This window comes from Elaeis guineensis, chromosome 10 (assembly GCF_000442705.2).
Source record: "Elaeis guineensis isolate ETL-2024a chromosome 10, EG11, whole genome shotgun sequence".
Classification (NCBI taxonomy): Eukaryota; Viridiplantae; Streptophyta; class Magnoliopsida; order Arecales; family Arecaceae; genus Elaeis; species Elaeis guineensis.
In genome coordinates, this window is record NC_026002.2 from 42,541,296 (window position 1) to 42,562,290 (window position 20,995).

At 45.1% G+C, this 20,995-nt stretch overlaps 3 protein-coding genes across 3 annotated transcripts in view; all 3 read right to left on the reverse strand.

Moving 5' to 3' along the window:
• Positions 1-953: 953 nt before the first annotated feature.
• On the reverse strand, positions 954-5,584 carry LOC105052401 (cation/H(+) antiporter 15). The gene is made up of 3 exons (XM_029266790.2): positions 5,264-5,584; positions 3,727-4,731; positions 954-2,420 (listed from the first exon to the last, which is right to left on the reverse strand). The coding sequence occupies exons 1-3, from the start codon at positions 5,456-5,458 to the stop codon at positions 1,161-1,163; spliced, it is 2,460 nt and encodes an 819-aa protein (XP_029122623.1). The 5' UTR covers positions 5,459-5,584; the 3' UTR covers positions 954-1,160.
• Positions 5,585-6,771: 1,187 nt separating this feature from the next.
• Positions 6,772-20,995, reverse strand: part of LOC105052245 (dehydration-responsive element-binding protein 2A) — a 22,165-nt gene continuing 7,941 nt past the window's right edge. The window contains exon 2 of the mRNA XM_010932998.4: positions 6,772-7,940. Within this exon, the coding sequence (XP_010931300.1) occupies positions 7,112-7,940 (829 nt within the window). The 3' untranslated portion in view covers positions 6,772-7,111. The remainder of the gene's footprint in view (positions 7,941-20,995) is intronic.
• Positions 15,458-20,995, reverse strand: part of LOC140852129 (uncharacterized) — a 6,667-nt gene continuing 1,129 nt past the window's right edge. The window contains exons 1-4 of the mRNA XM_073245055.1: positions 18,626-20,995; positions 18,333-18,522; positions 17,721-18,247; positions 15,458-17,642 (exon numbers count right to left, since the gene is read on the reverse strand). The exon at positions 18,626-20,995 is cut by the window's right edge and continues 1,129 nt beyond it. Of these exons, the coding sequence (XP_073101156.1) occupies positions 17,574-17,642; positions 17,721-18,170 (519 nt within the window). The 5' untranslated portion in view covers positions 18,171-18,247; positions 18,333-18,522; positions 18,626-20,995 and the 3' untranslated portion in view covers positions 15,458-17,573. The remainder of the gene's footprint in view (positions 17,643-17,720; positions 18,248-18,332; positions 18,523-18,625) is intronic.

Sequence of the window (20,995 nt, forward strand, 5' to 3'; positions counted from 1 at the left end):
TAGTGAAAGTATCACCAAAAATCAATGTTTGTTATCTCTACAGAAAGCCTGTTGGTGGGAATTAGTTTATTTTCGGTGACTTAACGTATGTCCTATATTTAGCTGCTACTATTTTATGTAATGCATGTGTTTGCATAAATCATTCCTCTTAGAACTATCATGAAGATCCCTCACATTCCAACATAATATCTTCGTGACAAAGTCCTGGAGGTGCTCAAAGTGGGCTTCTTCCAGTGCAGTTCGGGGCACAAGAGTCCTGGTATTATCCAAGTGCGAAGAATCCCAAGGTGACTGCAATGAGCAGAAATGTCACTCGCGGGCCTAAACGACGAGCAAACACTCAATAATCATGAGAGCAAGAGATCACCTTTACCGTTCTAGAGGTGCTTGTACCCCATCTTGATGGTTTAGTATTTTCGTTTAGTCTCCATATAAAATTACATTTATATATATATATATATATATATATATATATATATATATATATATATATATATATATATATATATATATATATATATATATATATAGTCCTGGACCCAAGAACCAATTAGCATAAAATGAATAGCCTTATAGCCATATTAAATGTAAAATAATAGTCATCTAGTGAATAAGAAAAAATATTTGACAATAGAAGAATTGGATTCCATACATCTAAATTCTCATACAATTTCATTCTCCTCTTTTGTAGTCGGAATCACTGATGAAAACAGAACACCAACAACTTTACTCTCGGAAAAACACAAAAATGGTAGAGTAACTGAAAAATATCACTCGATCAACTGCTGTGGTGTATTCTTATTGCCCCCCTTATGTTTTTTAGTTGCTCTCTTTTAATTGGTACCGTTAAGTGTGTGTGAAGCAAAGTGAGGAGTGCAAGATAACTAAGTTATTACCTTTTTTCGAGTGGGTTTCCTAAGTTACCATAGCATACTGCTGGGAAAAAATCACTATATAATCCCATGTACAAGCGAACATGTGGGATGACACAACTGCTCCAAATTTTTACATTTTCGTTTACTCCTCTGACACTCGACAAGGCAAACCTTCTTACAAAAAAATAAAAAAGGAAGTAAAACTGATTAATTATGCTGGAGAAGTGCAAGAGCAGTCCAAGGGACCATACAAATCTTGCAGAATACCAGCCGGCTACCATGGACTCAACCTGCTGGGTAAAACCTTTCTTCTTCAACCAGGAAAGCCTTGACGTCCCCGGCATCCTGGTGCAACGTCCAGGCCTGGTCCTGCTGCTTCACCACCAGCACCGAAAACTTGGACTCAAATTCTAACGATACGAGGAAATCGCCCACCACCCCGAGCTCCGGGCAGTCGCCCCACGACGACAGCCCCTCCGACAGCACCGAGTTCGACCGGTGCCGCATCCCCACCATCACCAAGTCATAACAACTCTCATCCAATGCCTTCATTTCTTCAACTATCTCCTCCATATCCCCCACAAGTGCCTCCCTGTACACCACCCTCTTATTCCTCGCACTCATTAGCTTCACCTCGTCGAGAAGCCGGATGTCCAGCCGCCTCTCAGCCTGATCATCTCTAATGCTCCGGCTTGGCAGGAATCGGATTATGGTCAGCGTAACACCGGGATGGTTCACCATGCGGGCTCCGTAGGCCAGCGCCTCCCGGTCGTCCTCACCGCCGAAGAAGAACACGATGACATTATGCAAGAAGTCACCGGAGAGAGTGCACATGCCACCTCCCATCAGGCCGTCGATGAGAATTCCCACCGAGCACGGCGCGGTGGATAATACTTTCCTGTTGACTGTTCGAAGGCCGTTGTTTACTTCGGCATGGCCGCGAATGATGCGGCGCTTGTGGAAGGGGAGGATGATGAGGGAGGTGCGCTTCTCGACGGCGAGGCGGCAGACCTCGTCGTGCATGGAGGAGTAGGGGGAGATGGTGGTGAAGGGGTGGACGGAGACCGCGTTGTGGTGGCGCTGCTCGTGGAGGAGGAAGGCGTTGATGATATGGTCGGACTCGGGGGTGGCGATGGCGACGACGGCGGGGGAGGCGGCTGTGGAGGTGAGAGCGGAAGTGGAGGCGGAGGTGGCGTTGGAGGTGGTGGAGACGGATGAGGTGGAGCGGGGGAGATTGTGGGGGATGAAGAGGGGGGCAGCGCGGCCGACGATCTCGACGAGGTGGAGGACGTAGATGGCGATGGGGGCAGTCGGGCTGGCGTAGGAGGCCTCGAGGAGATTGATGGTGCTGGGGACGTGGGACTGGTCTTGGATGCAGGCAAGAAAGCGGAGCTCCGACTCTGGCTTGAGGTGCTGAATGGTTCGACGCTTGTACACGGCATAGCGGCGGGAGGGCTGGTAGAGATAGGTGGCGATGGGGGTGACGACGGCGGTGATGATGACGGAGGATAGCATCAGATAGCTGTAGATTTCTACATTGACGAGCTGCACTTTGAAACATAACACTACGGTCAGATTCAAGGCATGTAACGCTGCATTGTGATTCCGTGAATGCATGAAACACTGATGTCGATCTATCGATTAAGGTCTCTGATCTTGATGTTTTATGGCCATTTAACACTGGAGTACTAACTGAGGTCTGGCCCATTTTAGTTTTAATCCCTGCTAGCTGAAACTTTGATACCCGGCTAGGTCTTAGCTTCAAGGGTCATTGTATGTTTAATTTTTGCTCTGCTATGAGAGTGTGCAAAATAAACATAATTGTGTACAGAACTATGTATGGTAAACTAATGAAGGCTAGCAAACAATAGTCGAATAAGCCAGCTCTTAAGTTTCTCCAAATCAAAACAAGACTTTCATCTAAAATTAATCAAATCAAAATAATTCACCGTTATTTGAATTTCAATCTTATTTTTCGCTTCTGCGACTTACGTGCCATTTGGCATAACTTTTATTTTTCTATTTTAAAAAATAAACATAAATTTTAAAAATTAAAAGTATAAGCAAATTTGATATAGTCAATTATTTTTAAAATACAAATATGATGATAATTACATAATTGGTGATAATGTTAGCGAAAAGCAATGGAGACGGTGGTTGTATTTGTACAGGGCAACGGTGACCGCGTAGAGAAGATGATGACTGTGGTAATGACGTTATCTTAAAGATGGTAATAAATACAACAGTAGTGTGATGGAGGCATTAATTAAGATGGTAATAAATGCAACAGTAGTGTGATGAAGGCATTAACAATTAATTAATACCGCAGACATGATATTGATGGTGGCAGCGGCATGATTAAGATGATATAAGAACAATGATGGCAGCCGAGATGCCAGCAATGCAGTGAAGGAGATGGTAATGGTTGGAAAATTTTGGTAAACATGGTGGCAAAGGTGATTTGGCAAAAATAACGATAGAGGTGATGGCAAGAATGACGTGGAGGCACAGTGGTGACAGTGATGGATACAATGTTTGTGGTGACGGTATACATTATAAATTTCATATTTTTAAAATATTAAAAAAATATTTTTAATATTTATTTTTTAAAATAAAAAAAAATAAAAGCGACTCTAGTTATGTTACATATCAGCTTTTATGTTTGATTGCCACTGAATGAGCAATCCTCACGCTGTCTATTACTTTCTGGTCAGTCCTTTCGAGGTAATTTGCATTTTTTACACAATTAGACATACCTCCGAGATTAACCGGAACTCAAACAATTAATGCACAAATGATGGTCGAGATGTATGACGATCAAAAAAACAAGCAAGGCAAAGGTGACCAGTACCTTATTAACCTTCCACATATGGTACGTGACCACCTCAACTATCCCCTTGGTATTCATAAAGAGGCTCAGCGAGAGGGCATCCTGGAAGGGGATCCTGAAGTAGAGGGAAGGCAGTAGAATGCCGACTAGCTTCCCCATGCACGCGAAGAAGATGACCAGCTGCAGCTTTCCCAAACCACCCACATTGCCCAGGGTCGAGAAATCCGTGTTCAGCCCCGTCAATGCATAGTAGAGCGGCAGCAGCACCGCTTCGACAATAGCTTCTATCTTCTCCACCAGAGCCGACCCCAGAGGCGGCCCGTCCGGAATCACAAGCCCGAGCACGAGAGCCCCATGGAAAGAGTTGGTGCCGATGATGTCACTGTAGAACCCCACCAACAACACTATCAAGAGGAACACAAAGATGTAGACCTCGTCGACCGGCTTCCCCGGCGGCGTGTGGTCGACGACCCATATCGCAATTGGCCTGACCACAAATACGATGAAGACGAACAAGGCAATGACGGAGATGAAGGCCGACACGGGTGCTGCTGGAGAGACGCGGCTGGCATCTACGACGATATAGATCAACATGGCGAGCCAGCCGACGAGGTCATTCGTCATGGACGCCGACATGGCGATCCGCCCCAGCTCGGAGTTGAGAAGGTGGAGTTCGGAGAGTATGGGGACGAGGACGGCGAACGAGGACATGGAGAAGGAGATGGAGAGGGCGAAGGTGAATGCGAACCTATCGCCGACATCCTCGATCAGGGAGGGCACGGCGCGCATGCATACAGGGGTTGCGATGGCGAAGGGGAGCACAAGGCCGGAGAGGCCGAGGACCAACGACTTCCGACCGGACCTGACGACCAAAGCAGGATCCATCTTGACGCCGATGATGAAGATGACGAACATGAGGCCGAACGTAGCAATGCTGTCGAGCACGGGCTGCCCTCTCGAAGGAAAGATGGTATTCTTGAAGGTTTTGTTACGGCACAACACGGACGGTCCTAGGATTATACCTCCCTGCAAATGGTCATGATTGAAAAAAAAAAAAAAAACGCTTGAGGTCTTGACTAAGTAATTAATTGGAGGTCGGCTTTCTTTTTCTTCTTGTTATAATTAAGTTCTTTTTATCTATTAGCATGCAATTGATTACGTTTGTATTAATTCCCTTAAACCAAGGCCCATTAATTACATAATTTTTAAAATTATTATAGTGATATGAGCAAGAAAGAGTTGAATGGAAAATAAAATAAACTGAGTGCGTTGAAAGGATTGTTGACGATGAAGATCGAATTAAGATGATATGGACATTTGAAACGTACAAGAAGGCTCGATTTGAGAAGGCGACGTGATGAAAGATTCATAAAATCTAATTCATTTTGTTGCGAGAAGGTTAATTAATCCGGGTCACAACCCAAGTCTATTAATTCAAATTTTTCCCTTACAATCGTGGGGGGTTTATACTTGGAAGAACAAGAACAATCTAAGCAACCTAACCGTGTATATATATGTAAGAATCTAACGAACAGGAATTATGATCAAGAAAGGGTACCATGATTTCGGAAACAATCCTGGGCTGTTTGAAAGGCTTGAGGAGAAAGTGGAGTATGCGACTGACGGCGACGACCAGCAAGAGCTGCACCGATAACAGAGGCAACGAGAAGTCCAAAGGATTGCCGCCGTCCCAAATGCCATTGGAGATGACAGCGTTACCGTTCACCGGTGTTCTATAACAGTTTACGCTCATGATGTCAAGGGACACCCTCCTCTCTCAAGCCAAGGAAGAAGTAGGAGGTAGAAGAAGATAAGAAAGAAGGAAACGTTCCGCAACATGGCTCTACATGTTGACCAACCATTTGGTTAAGCCAATGGAATTTTGTGTAAAAGACTACCGAGGGGTTGCAAGGACACGGATTCAACAAAGGAAACTGGACTCTGGTCCAGGATTTGACCGTTGACCCGTTGAGGGGATCGTTAGTTAGTTTGAGGCGAGAGGTGATACGGAGTGCGGGCCGACGGTTGTGGTTATTTCTGTGGATGGGAGATGGGATGGGGGGACGAGTCCATGAGAGTGTGAGACGGGAACTGATCACGTGCGCTTGCCTGCAAAAACTAGAATGGATGCGGCTGCGAACTTATGAAATTTTTTTTTATTAAATTAATGCTTTTTTACTAAATTTTATTGATTTTTATAGTTAATTATAACGGTAGAAGATAAGTAAGATATGATACTCGACCATCTGGCAACCCCTTTTATTTCACTTGATCCCAACCAATCATCGACACAAAATTTACCATATAACCATACACTGATGCATAAACCACATATTAATAGATTATAAGTATTACAAAAATATTTATCTTATGCTAGGGAAAAACACTCTCAAGTCTTAGTTGTTTATGGAAAAGAATTAAAATACTTTATTTTTTTTCATTAACAAACAAATATTTATCTGATGCTTGTTTCTGTGCTTTTCCAACTTCAGAAACAGAAATGGCTAATTCTGTCGCTAGTTCCAGAAGAGTTTATCTTCTTAGCATTTCTTACCTGCAGAATATTTGCAATTTACAAGTTGGTAAAGACGTGATCATTTTTACTTCTAATTGTTAAATAAAAGAATTTATTTTGGACTGAAAACATGATACCACAAATAGTTAGATCTTCCATAAAAGTTAGCAAGATGATAAAATTCATCCATATGTGATTTAACACAGATTTCACATGATTAGACAAAATAAGGTTACACTTACTTCCAGCCACCTATGAAAAGCTCCATTGGAGAAAACAGCCTAACGGTAATACCTAAGAGCCATTTTCTTAAAGGTGCTGCAAAACTCACTAGAATGGAATAATGGAAATCTTGCCGCTGCCAACTAAGAATTTGTCCAAAATCACCAACTTCATAAAACGTCCAATCCAAGTGATAAAGTTTCTTAGTAAAACACGAACAAAATTTATATAAATACATGGACTCCAATGGTTAAATATTTACTTTCTTCGAAGATGTAAGAATGTGATGGAAATTAAGACCTACAGTCAAAAGAATGGACGCATCGCACAACCTCGTTAATATACATCGAGTGTTAAAATCTGCAATCACTCGAAGCTTTATTTAGAGTACACTGTACAAGCAATCTCTGCTCATAGGATTATCACCCAACTGTACGCCAAAACTAATTCAGAAATGCTAATAGAATTTAACAATCCCATTGCTCTGGGCTAAGTTCCCACTCTCAAAAACCTTGAGAGAACCAGCTAAACCCCGCAGTTACTACAAATAATATTATTTGAAAGAAAAATAAAAATAATAAATGGAACAGCTAAATTTCAACATCCTTGAGCTTCCTGGGCCACGCAGCAGAACCCACAAATATGAAGCAAAGTATGGCAGTTCTGATTTCAACTATAAAACCTATGCGATTCTGGAAAAAAGCTCAAGTCAGGAAATTCCAACTCAGGCATGCCCTGGTCACTGGCAATCCCAAATTCCAAATCTTGCCTCGTAGGTCCGGTAAAATCATAGCTACAGTCCATGTCAGCCGGGAATTGCTCCATATGACACCAGGTTCCACAATGCCAGTTAGTAATCTCATCCACCCCTCCAAGCCTATTCTGGGCAGTGCCGGTGCAATCAGATGGATCAGCATCAACATCTCTCAGTATGTTTCCAATGCCAAACATGTCTTGGTGTAGATCCTGTAAGCAGTCAAAATGTTCAAAAAGTTCCTCATCAGTCTTCACCATGCATGTAGCAGCTTCTACAGTTGACTGCGGAGGGTTAAGACCGGAATGCTGCGAAGTGGTTGCTGTAAACTCGTCACATTCTGCAGGTGCCAAGGTTTTATCTTTGGCCACGGTGCTACATTCAGGGAGATTGAGGCGAGCATGGGGGCCATACATGGCCCTTGCAGCTTTGTCATAGGCGAGAGCAGCCTCTAATGCAGTGTTAAAGGTCCCAAGCCATAGACGACTGCCCCTGTTGGGCTTTCGGATCTCAGCAACCCACTTGCCCCAAGTCCGCTGCCTCACACCACGGTAATTACAGTGGGAATTTTCTGGGCCACCTTTTCCTCGCATGCAGCCTTTCCTAGAACCCTTTGCAGGCACTCTCTGGATATATTTCTCGCCATCATTGGAACCGTCCGGTTGCCTGTTTAGCTCTCCCCACTCGGCAGGTATCTCTGCTACAGGGTGGATGCCACCATGTGGATTTCGTACCCTTTGCTTCCTGGAAGTAATGCAAGAAAGTATTTAATGGACAAGCAAGCTGTTAAGCAGGGGATAAAAAGATCTTTATGTGCACGAGCAGCAGAGAAGTAGGAAAAGCACTCAGCATCAACTTCAGGGAACATAGGCAGAAAAATGAACACAGAGACTGAACAGAGAATGCGAGAACCAGGGAAACAATTACTCCATTTCCAGAACCAACAAAAGATATCCAGCCTTGCTACCATTCACTTAGCTCGGTAAGCACACATTTCCACGGAGAAGTTTCGAAGCAGACATTGCATAGAGCAATTGAGGCAAACCAACTATTACGGTGGTTACCATGAGTATCTCGGATCAGCACGCCATCATGGGATACCTCAGGTCTTCAATCCATCACCGAGATTGCTGACTTAAGAACTGAACTAAGACATGTAGAATCGTATGCAAAGTAGAGCTATTTACATCTGATCTGCCAAATGGCCTGTCCGGCACATTGGCTATCTCTGTTGCTTCGGCAGACTAATGCCTTAGTATGTGAGTTGCCTCTGTTTTCACAGCCGACCTACTTCCTGATGTGTGCGACAACTATCCACCTCGAGTGGATAGACTCGTGCATAACCAACTCCTCCAACTCGCAGGAGCAATTAAGGGTTGAATTATCTCGTCCGCAATGGCATATTCAAACGATCCTACAATCTCGGGATCCCACAATCTTCATACAGCTGTATGGCCAGCTGTTCGACAGCCTTCTATATATGCAATCAAAGCCCCGAGGATTAAGGTAAGCCAATCAATCTCTCTCAGAGAACTCATTGCTGCTCCTATTGTTCTCTGAATCTGACTTGAATGTCGGAGAATCCTCACCAAAATGAAAACCTCCAATTTGGACTTGTTTTGCAGGTCACTCCAGTGCTAGCATCCTTGCGCGAGGCTCAACCACCTTCTCTCCAACCTCGACTGAATCAAGCAACAACAGATAGAGGAAGGATGTAATCTTTATTATGTCTCTGAAACGAGTATCATCTCTGCTCTCCAACGCCGCTACCTCTCGTCGGACTGAGAGCCAAGCTAATAGCTGGGCGCAACAACCGATGATTGAGACACCCCCGCCAGCCCAGCCAACACTGGTCATAGCGGATCAATTCGATCAAATCTTTCAACAGGTCCAAAACTTGACGGCCGTCATTCAAATGGTCCAGACTACTCTGGCATCTCTCCAAACGGTGCGGCAGCCTGCTCAAGCTATCCCTGCACCTCCTTCAGCGATGCAACCGATGGCCTTCTTGGCGGCACCATCGGCACCTCTTGTGGTGGTGCCTCCACCGAATCTAGTTCCACACTCGGCTCCTCAGCCGCCGCCACGGCCAAAGCCACGTATGCCTCTTCAAAGCCCAGAGAAGAGACACACCCATCAGAGCTGTTGCAGGGCCCAGCAGCCGGCCAGACGAAAATCTCCTAGTCCATAATCAGGGCATGATTCAACCCCCGATCGTCATTCTCTACAGCATGTCGATTCCTGCACCGCCCGAGATCTTGATATCGAAAGGCAGTTCCAGAAGCTCAGTAAACAGATGGAAAAGACGATTGAGAATGCACTCAACAATAACCACTCCTCGGTGTAACCCTATGAGGAGTTTAATAGTGAGCCTCCCTTTGTCCTGAGGATAGTACAGGAGCCACTCCTCCGGCACTTCAAGCTGCCTCAGCTGAAGGTCTACAATTGGACCGCCAACCCCATCGACCATTTGAAAATCTTCAAGGTGGCAATGCTCCTCTAGGGAGCATCTGATGCGATCCTCTTTCGAACATTCTCTCCGACTCTCAAAGGCTCAATAGTGATACTGAAGTTTGAAGCTGCCTTCCATCTACTCCTTCAAGTATCTATGCCGATCTTTCGTCCGCCACTTTGTCAGCAATCGATAGCAGTAAAAGCAGTCCGACTACCTCCACACCATCAAGCAGAAGGAGGGCGAGTCGATTCGCGCTTACGTCAACCATTTCAAGTCAACCGTTTCAATGCAGCGACTCTAGAGGTCCGTGATCTAGATCAGTCGACCGTGATGGCCGCGATGATGGACGGCCTACTGAGGAATGACTTGAAGAAATTATTGATCAAGACTTATCCCCGAGATTTTTCAGACATATTTGTCTATATGAAAAAGTATGCTCGCATGGAAGAGGCCTTTGCAGAAGAGACCCCTGCCAGTTCTATTGCGGTAGGATAGAATAAGGAGCGCTCTCCAAGATGGAAGGAGAGAAATTGCTAGTGCTCCTAATTTCCATTCCAAAGGTGGAGGAATGGAGGTTGAAATCATCGATTTCAAAGTCCTCAAAGAAGGAATCGGTGACCCTCATCCCCCGGGCATTATAATAATTATATGCCCTTTTCCAGGAGAAAGGTGTTGATGGAGATCCGAACCAAGCTGCTCCAGCCTCCATAGATGCGGATGAAGTCAGAGCACCATCGTGACCCAAATAAGTATTGCTCTTATCATCATAACCATAGTCACGATACTAAAGATTTCCTGCAACTCTGAGATGAGATAGAAAGGCTCATCAAGCAAGGGAAACTGAACCATTTTGTTTGGAGGGCGGCAACATCGACCTCCAAGGGCTCAGCAACTGCCTCCTTTGCCTCAGCAATCATTCCCTCTGCCTCAGCCACAACCGGTACCAATGCAGCAAGAGAGATAGAAAGCAGGGGGACAAGCGATGGTGGAAGACGGACCCATCCGAGGAAAAATGTATATGATAACTGGGGGATCGTCTGAATCGACGAAGCCTCCAGAGGCAAAGAGGCCAAGGCTTGAAGTTGAGGGCGAGGATGCTATTGTCTTCATCGAGTGGGATGCTGAAGGTGTACTTGCCCTGTATAATGATGTGGTAGTTGTAACAGCAAACATTACTGATTTTAATAAACATCGTATCTTTATTGATAATGAAAGCTCGATCGATATTTTATATTTTTCTATCTTTACCCAAATAGGATTCATCCTGGACCAGCTAACTAGATTCGACACTCCGATTCAGGTTTCTCCAAAAGTTCAGTGATTCCGGAAGGGATTATTAGGCTCCCTCTTACCGTAGGTACTCCACCACAGCGAATGATAATTCAAGTCAACTTTTTGGTGGTCAAACTTCTCTCGACCTACAATGCAATCCTTGACCGTTCGAGCTTATGGATTTTAAAGGCCGTGGTGTCGAGCTACCATTCGATGGTTAAGTTTTCCATCAAAAAAAGAGTGGGGAAGATATGAGACAATCAAGCCATAGCCGGTCAATGCTTTGCTGCCAAGCTTCGAGTGAAGGGCCAGCCAGCCCCAATGGAGGTCCAGACTGAGCTTTCGATAGGGTTGGATGCTCGTGACGATTTGATCGAGGAGCGTGTCCAACCCATTGAAGACCTCGTGGATGTCCCTTTGAGTAGAGAGGATCCCGATCGGATGTTGAGGATTGGCTCATGCCTGGATGAGGTAACCAAGAGTCGACTGATTGCTCTTTTGCAGGATAATGCAGATCTATTCATCTAGTCAGCCAAAGATATGCCCGGTATTGATCCGATGATGATATCCCATCACCTCAAGATGGACCCAACTCATCATCCAGTGAAGCAAAAGAAGCAAAGTTTCATCCCGGAGTGTCAGAAAGCTATAACCGAGGAGGTGGACAAGCTTCTCAAAGCCATCTTCATCAGAGAGGTCATGTACCCAAATTGACTGGCAAATATCGTACTGGTCAAGAAGGCAAACGAAAAGTGACGCATGTGCATCGACTTTGTCGACTTGAATAAAATCTATCTCAAAGACAGCTATCCACTTCTCCGGATCGACCAGTTGGGGGACGCCACTTCTGGACATGAACTCTTCAGCTTCATAGATGCCTTCGTCGGTTATAATCAAATCCGGATGGCACCTAAAGAAGAGGAGAAAACAACCTTTGTTACGGACTGTAGATTTTTCTATTACGGGGTGATGTCCTTTAGCTTAAAGAATGCAGGGGCTACCTATCAGTGGTTGATGGATAAAATTTTTAAAAATCAGCTCGATCGCAATATAGAGGCATATATAGATGACATGCTTGTCAAGAGCCGAACTATCCCAGACTATACTGCCGACCTTCAAGGGACCTTTGATGCCCTTCATTCATTCAGGATGAAGCTGAATCAAGCAAAATGTGCCTTCGAAGTCACTGCTGGCAAATTTCTTGGGTTTTGATCTCACGAAAAGATATTGAAGCAAATCTTGAGAAAATCAAAGCGGTTCTTGAAATGACACTATCCAAAACCATCAGAAAAGTACAGCATCTTAGCAGTAAGATCGCCTCACTCAATCGCTTTGTTTCTAGATCGACCGAGAGGTGCCTTTCTTTCTTTCAAACACTCAGACAGTCAAAAGACTTTCAATGGACTATCGAATGGCAGAAAGTATTCGAGCAGTTGAAACAATACCTCAGCTCTCTACCATTGCTCTCGAAACCTCAGTTCGATGATGAATTATTGTTGTATATCACCATTTCTCCAGTAACAATCAGCTCAATGCTTGTCCAGGAAAAAGGATGGGTTTAAAAGCCCATATACTACACCAGCAAAGTCTTTCACGATGTAGAGACCAGATACTCTAAGCTGGAGAAGCTAATTTTCACTGGTTGTCACGACGAGGAAGCTGCGATCTTATTTTCAAGCTCACACAGTGGTGCTGCTCACGGATCAACTGATCAAGGCCATTCTCCACCATCTGGATATCTCAGGATGGATTGCAAAGTGGGCGCTGGAGCTTGCCAAGCTGGATATGCAGTACCGTCCAAGACCTACTATTAAAGTTCAGGTGTTGGCGGACTTTATTCTCGAGTGTACCATCTCAAATGGGAAAAGCTCAAATGCTACGGAGGTCTCGAGAGGAGGCAAAAGCTCAAATATTGGGAGAAGCTCGATAGTGGAAGAGGTAGATACAGGGTCTGGCCCAGACGAGCTGTGGATGCTACATGCTGACGGTTTGTCAAATGCAACAAGAGCAGGGACTGGGCTCATTTTGACTAGTCTTGAAGGAGATATCACAGGGTACGTGCTACACTTTGAGTTCTCGGCTACAACAATGAAGCAGAATATGAAGCTCTGATCGTCGGTCTCAAAGTGGTAGGAGAAATAGGGGCCCAACATTTGAAGCTGTTCAGCGAGTTCCAGCTGGCGATTGGGCAAATTAAGGACGAGTACGAGGCCCGACAGAAAAACATGAAGAAAATATCTCCGAAAGGTAAAGGACTTAACCTTGGCCTTCTTAAGCTTTGACATTAAACAGGTCCCCAGAGTTGACAATACCAAGACAAATGTGCTATCAAAAGTAACAGCCTCGTTGCCCACTGATTTGGAGAGCAGGATCTACTTCGAGATGCTCAAAGCCTCGACACTTGAGGAGCCTCTCATTGTCCAGCAAGTTGATGAAGAACCCTACTGGATTGATCTCCAGCTCAAGCATCTTAGGTCAAGGGAGCTATCCACTGACCGCAAGGAGGCCCGGAAGATAAAAAAACTGACCGCTTGCTGTCTTATACGATAACAAGCTATACAAGCGGTCGTTCTCCCTGCCTCGCCTGAAATGTCTGCATCCATCTGAGGTAGATTATGTACTATGGAAAGTCCATGAAGAAATCTGCAGAAATCACTTGGGGGAGAGATCCCTCTTTTACAAAATCTTTCGATAAAGCTACTATTGGCCCATTATGCAGTAGGATATAAATGCCTTCGTCAGAAAGTGTGATTAGTGCCAGAGGATCTTCAATATTCAGCATCAACCGTCAGCACTCTTAGCTCCTATCAAATCCTGTGGCCATTCACTCAGTAGGGGATGGATATCTTTGGTCTTTTTTCTCTCGCATCCGATCAGCGTAAGCTCCTGCTAGTGGCCATCGACTATTTTATGCAATGGGTCGAAGCCGAGCCCCTGGCTCGTATATTCGAGGTGAGAGTGGATGATTTTATTTAAAAATCAATCATCTGCCATTATGATCTTCTCTGAGTACTAATCACAGATAATGACAGGCAATTCAATAGTGCCCGACTTCGTGAATTATGTAGAGAATATAGAATAGAGCACCACTTTACCTTGATTAGCCACCCTTAAGTGAATGAAGAGGTGGATGTGATCAATAGAACTCTCCTGCAAGGTTTGAAGGCCAAAATAGATCGAACTGGAGAATTCTGGTTAGACGATCTTCATCATGTGCTGTTAGCCTATCGAACCACTTAGAGGCTTCCAACAGACAAGACTCCTTTCAACCTCACATTCAGGACTGAAGCAGTCATCCCTATGGAATTTGACCTCCCCTCCCTCAGAGTTGAAGAATATAATGAAGATACCAACTCTGTATGGCTCCGAGCCAACCTCGACTTGATTGAAAAAAGTAGGGAGAGTGCCACTGTCAGAATGGTTGTCTATCGTCAGAGGATAGTCAAGTACTACAACGCTTGAGTCAAAACCAAAGAATTTTGAGTTGGTGACCTAATATTACGGTGAGCCAAAGTTTTATAGCCCACTGAGTAGAAAAAGCTATCACTCAACTGGGAAGGTTCTTATCAGGTGGACAAGGTAGTACGTCCAAAGACCTATCGGCTCAAGCAACTTGACGGGACTCCACTCCCTAGACCATGAAACTCGGCCAACCTGTGTATGTATCGTCAGTGATGTTGTAATATTATGTAATTATATATCAATATAAGTGTTCAAATTCACTAATCCCTGCTTGCTTAAGCATCATGGATAGCTTAAACTTCTTTTACTGCGAAGAATTTCTCTGACCAAAATATATCTAACAAATGAGGGCTAACCATAAGGACCCTCAGTGATCGACAATCAATCCTCGCTGACTTGGAGATGGGGCTAACTTATAAAAGCCAAAGTCGTGCGAGAAGTAGAGGGCGACCCCAAAGGACCTTCGATGGACTAACTTATAAGACCCTTAGTCTGCGATCGCGAGAAGTGCACACGCTACCTACGGGCACACGCTGCCTCTCGCGTAAAGATGAGAAGTGCACACACTACCTCTTGCATGCAGATGAGATATGCACATGCTGCTCCACTCACAAGATGAGCCGAGCACACGCTGCCTCTCGTGCTACAAAAAGTGCATACGCTGCTTCGCTCACAAGATGAGCCAAGCACATGCTGCCTTTCGCACTACGAGAAATGCATATGTTGCCACAAGATATATGCTGCCTCTCGCATGAATATGAGATGTGCACATGCTGCTCCGCTCATAATATGAGTCGAGCACATGCTACCTCTCGTACTACAAGAAGTGTACACACTACTGCAAGTCACATGCTGCCTCTCGTATGAAGATGAGAAGTGCACTCGCTGCCTATGGGTACACACTATCTCTCGCATGAAGATGAGATGTGCATATGCTGCTCCGCTCACAAGATGAGCCGAGCACATGCTGCCTCTTATGCTATGAGAAATACACATGTTGCCACAAGGCACATGTTGTCTCTCACATGAAAATGAGAGGTACATATACTGCCTATGGGCACATGCTGCCTCTTACATGAAGATGAAAAATACACACGCTGCCTATGGGCATACGCTGTCTCTGGCATGAATATGAGATGTGCACATGCTACTCCACTCACAAGATGAGCCGAGCACATGCTGCTATCGCGCTACGAGAAGTGCACAAGCTGCTGCAAGGCACATGCTATCTCTCGCATAAAGATGAGATGTGCACATGCTGCTCCGCTCACAAGATGAGTCGAGTACACACTGCTTCTTACACTATGAGAAGTGCACATGCTGCCATTCATATTATGAGCTGAACACATGCTGCCACTCATATTATGAGCTGAGCACACACTGCCACTCATATTATAAGCTGAGCACAAGCTGCCTCTCGCATTATGTGTGAAGCAATCATGCCGCTCGAACGACTATTCTTGATCAGCCTTGGCTCGGGATGGCTCGCAAATTGGTTCGAGATAGTCCTTGGTCAACCTGGCTATTCCCTAAATTGGAGTAGGCTCATCAAAATTCCTAAGGGTGGAATTGAATCTGACCGAGATAATCCTGGGCTCCTTAAGTTAGAATTAGCCTTCGTGTGCTCAGCAAAATACACAAGCATAGACACAGGGGACACAGATACAATGGAAGCAAAACAACCTTCTTCATTTATTTAAGTATTTACAAAAGCAGGCTAGTGCCTCAAGCACCACCTTATAAAAAAAAAAAAGCAAGAGAAAGGATGAGGTAGTTTAGTCCTCATCAGATGAGGAAGTCTCTGGATCCTCATTACTATTGCCAGTCTGGATGCCGTGGAGTTCCAGATATGGCATTATCTTCTGCAGGCGAGCTTTACAATCATCGATGCCCAGGATGAAGGCAGCAGCGGCGATGTCGATGGCCTCTCTCTCGAACTCCATGGAGGCTCGAAACTCCTCGATACAATGCACTCGGACATTAAGAGGAATCTGCTCAAACTGGGGGGTACATCCAACCCCAAAAGATGACGGTCAGCAAGAGCAGGAGGGCACCATCCGAGAGGATGATGGATCGGCCCGCTTGGCTCTTTTTCGAGCTTTAAATCTCATCCGGACCTCCCTCATGAAGGCATTCCATGCTTTTACCCTGGCCTTGATCACCGACAAGGGGGATACGCACAGAGGTGGTGCCATCATAATGGAAGGGTGAAGAAGCTTCGATGAAACTGAGAGATGAAAGTTGGGGTTTCTCTGCCCTTTGTCTCCTATTTATAGGTGCCAACATCCACATCAATCGTCAATCGACGGTCGAAAAGGGTATAGTCATCCATTAGATAATTAATGGCATGCCTTCCCACTACCAAAAATAAATTCAAGCGATGCTTCACAAACTAGAGCATAGCCATGTGGTGTGCTCTTACAGGGCTTATGATCTCCTCAAGCATTGTCCTATTAAAAGAGTCAGTGATTGTCTTTCTCCATGACTGACTGCACTAATGCAAAATGAAAACAGAATGAAAGTGCCGCTAAATATTCGCCTAAGATCGGCATGCTCAAATAATTACCCAAAATCGGCAGGCATGGAAAGTTATCTCAGATCAACATGCACACCACGAGCAAAGACAAGGCATGAAAGAAAATAAATTTTATTCATTTCTTTAAAAGCTTTTACAATAATCTTGAGAGGTCTAAAGTACAAAAAGAAAAGAAAACAAGAGTCTATGAGGTAACATTCGGAGCTGAGGCATCGATCGCAGAGGCATCCGCTACAGTAGGGTCCTAGACCTCATCTAAGAAGTCCAGAATCAGTTTCGGATACTTGACAGTGACCCTATCCTGGATTGACTGCTTCCCAGCATTATAGGCATCAACAAAAAATTTAATTTACTCATCCTCATACTCCACTAATGTCCAAAAGTCTGCAACGATCTTGGAAGCAGCCTCTGATGTCTTCTTCATTGCTACCTCAACCTTCTCCTCTGCAGCCTTGATCGCGGCTTTGTTTTCCTCCAACTGAGTCTCAGGCTCCTCTACTCTCCCCCACAGCCAAGAGTTCTCCTCAACGACTTTCTTAAGGGTCGATTTGGCATCCTCAGCTTTTCTAATAGCATCGTCGATCCTCATGGAGGCCTCTCCAACCTCCTTCTTGGCATTGTCTCTCAACACCTTGAGTGTTTCGACATCGGTCTAGTGCTTTTTTGCCTCCTTTGTAAGCTGGATGGAGCTCTCTATATACCAATTCAAATAATGGGTGACCTGGTAAAAGATAGTTCTTATGAATAAGCACTATAAACATGTATGCAAAGTGGTTGAAATGCAGGAGCTTCGGTATACCTGGATGAAGCTTTCAATGACTGTTTTCCTCATCTCCTTCCATAGTATATTCAGCAGATCGTTTGCATCAGCTAGGAGGAACATCCCAGAGAATATCTCATGCGCCAGCTTATAGTCCAGCAAAGCTTGAGCCTCGAGCTTTAGGCCAGCTGGCATGGTCTCGAAGGCTCCAATTGACTTAACCGGTGCCTCCTCCGGAGAAAAATCGACAACTTGGGGGGTCAGCAGCTCTGACAGGCTCGGGAGAGCTGACAGGCTCAGAATTACATCCTCAAGGCCATGGTCTACCTGGCTTTCCCGATCGCCATCAAGGGTCGAGGCAGCTGGCGACCTAGCTTGAACCCGCATGATTTTGAAATTGCTGGCACGGAGAAGCTCGGATTCTTCTGGCTCAAGAGCTAGCTGCGTAGGAGGACTCCCAACTCTAACATGGGTGATCCGCCCACCCATAGCCTTGGCTACCCTCTTTTATTGGGCCTTCTTCTCTAACTTTTTCGACGGGCTTGGGTTCTTCTCGACAACCACCTCTGCGGCCAAGAAAATAAAGTTATCAACGTAAGAGAGCAGCAAAAATCAAAGAATACAAGATCGAGGTGGATGACCCCCACATACCTCCAGGAGCGGCCTGGCTAATGCCGACACTGAATAGTATCTGAGCCGACAGCAGCTCCTTCAGCTCCAGGATCTTGAAGTTGCATAGGATCATCAATTTCTGCCTCAGACGTTCGTCTGTGGGGGGCACCTTCAGCACAGCCTCTTTAGGTTCGTCCCAAGCGACGAACCCCCAATCTTCGCCGGATGTCTGAGAGATAAAGAGAAATCGTGACTTTCAACTGTGGACAGCAGAGGGAATACCCTAGAACGTTAAGCAGAAGTTATCCTTCTTTTTCTGTGGGGTCACATACCACCACCTGCATGAATCCAGATGCCTCTTGAGGTTGAAGATGGAGCGGAAGAGTGCAATGTTGGGATCAATCCCAGCCAACACACATACTACAGCAAAGCCACAGATATGTCGCCATGAATTCGGGACAACTGAACATAGCAGCATCCCAAGATATTAAAGGAGAGCCATGAAGAAAGGATGAACAGGAAGCCGCAACTTAGCCCGGAAGTACTCCTTGTAGAGACTCATCCGGTCTAAAGGTGATTGGCAAACTCGATCATCTGACCCCAAGACTTCCAGCTGGAATGCCGGAGAGATTTGAAACTGCTCGTAGAGAAGTACTATAGCCCTCTCAGTCAGCTCGAATCGAAACCCCAGCGACACGAAGTCAGGATCTCTGGAAGCCATTCCTCTCACTAGGAAAGAAAATCATGAAAGTGAAAAACAAAAGGAGAAGGAGAACCTGTGGCAAAGAAGGACAATCTAGAATTCAAAGAGACCTGCATCTGGTCTTGTTTGAGGCTTTAAATAGTTTCAGGTTTAGCAGAGCCTTCAAAGAACACCTCCCATCACGGCATTAATTGTAGGAGGTGTGAATCAATAAGGTACGAACAAGCACTCAATGCGTGGCAACCCATGACGGATATGATTTCTGCCACTAATTTGGGAGTTAATGCCAGCAGTAGACAAATCATATTCTATGTCACTTTCGAAGGAACGTGCGGCAGCACTTGCCATGCAGACGGAATTTAAATTTCTGTCCTTTTAAGGCTTGCATGATAGGTACAAGTCATATAGTTCAGATCAAAATTTGGTTTATGGTTTGCATCATATTTTATGATTTTAATTACATTTAAACTCTCGGTTTAGCTCAAAATTTAACCATTATGGTCCAAAATTGCACTCACACATCCAAACACTGGATATTAATAAAGATGAATTTCATTCATTTATACCAAAGTGATTACAAAGTTTGGATTGTAAAAGAAAAAGAAAGGAGATACAGGTAATCGCCTCGAAGCACCATCAAAATGGCTTATTTCAGAACGGTTTCCTTTAGCACCAGTAACTTCTTCAGTTTGGACGGCTACGTTGATCTTATTTACCTCGACGGAGTGGCGAGATGCCCTCGCAAAGTTTTTCGTGCTATCTGCCACTATGGCAATCAGGCTGTCATCCACAACATCAGTTTGAAAAAATCCAACGCTATCAGTAGGGGGTGCGCCCGGATCATTATTTTGCATTTCTCAAAGCCTACTAAAAATGCCATCTTACAAGCTTGGTTTATAATTTCAGCCTCTTTTTTTGCCAGCCGACCTGCCCTTCTTTCAGCATACATGGTTAAAAGTTTCTACTCTCTAAATTGGTGCCAGAGATGATCGTGACTTTCTTTTATCTCCTCCAATTCCTTCTTCCAGTACTCTACCTATGGCGAAGCTTCTTGAAGTTTGTTAGACGGCTCCGGAGTCGCCTGAACCCTTTCGAAAGCAGAGCCTTCCTCCCTCGAGGTGTTCTCTCCGCATGGCTAACTTTTTTTGAGGTTTTAGCCCTCTTAACTGAGATTTTACTAGGACTCCTCCAAGAATGAGCCCCAAGAGAAGTATGGTCTCAACTTCTTTTCCCTTCGAGTGTCTTTCTTAGGCACTCTAGGTCATCCCAAGCACGGTGCTAGTCTCTTTCGGCCCTAGACCTCTGCCTCTCGAGGACTTCAATTCTTCTTTCAACCCTCCTTAACTTGTTATCTCGACGATTGATTATCTCCTGGGCTTTTAGATTAGCCTCCTCAGAAGATCCGAGCTCTTTGGCTAATTCACCATTACTTCTCTCTACCTGCTCCAACTGATACTTTAGCAAAACAATCTCTTCCCTCACCGCTGTAAGCTCCAACATTGAGGTGTCTGGAGCGGCACCGGCGAAGCTAGCCAAGTAGTGTCCCATTTGTGCAAAAATTTATCAACAAGCATCAAAATATTACACGTTACTAAAGATCAATAGGAAGATTTAAAAATTCCTTACATGCACGATTGACCTCAGGGTACTAACCATCTACTCCTGAGCCCCATGCTCATCCATATACAACTTCTCCACAAGCGAAAGGAAGCTCCTCGGAAAATCTACTACAAACTGGAGATTCTCCACTGTGGGAAGGGCAAAAGACGTCGGTTCTGAGGGGCCTACTTGAGAGACAGTCGGAGGAAGGCATCCGACGGGTGTCACCTGCTTCGAGAATTTTTCAGTCTCCATCACCGTCGCTAGAACTCCCTCGGGGTTACCGGCCACGTCCTTTGCCTACGTCACCACTGCTGGAACCTCCTCAAGCCGACCGACTATGCCCGCTGTCCTCTCCGTCGGTACCTTCTTAGTTGGAGCTTCCTCTAGTGGAGTCTTC

Excerpts from the sequence above, each read along its gene's own strand:
- LOC105052401 (XM_029266790.2), bottom strand. The coding sequence starts at position 5,458 with ATGAGCGTAAACTGTTATAGAACACCGGTGAACGGTAACGCTGTCATC. Across the intron at positions 4,732-5,263 it reads GGATTGTTTCCGAAATCATG|GGAGGTATAATCCTAGGACC; the intron begins GTACCCTTTCTT and ends GACCATTTGCAG. Across the intron at positions 2,421-3,726 it reads ATATGTGGAAGGTTAATAAG|CTCGTCAATGTAGAAATCTA; the intron begins GTACTGGTCACC and ends TTCAAAGTGCAG.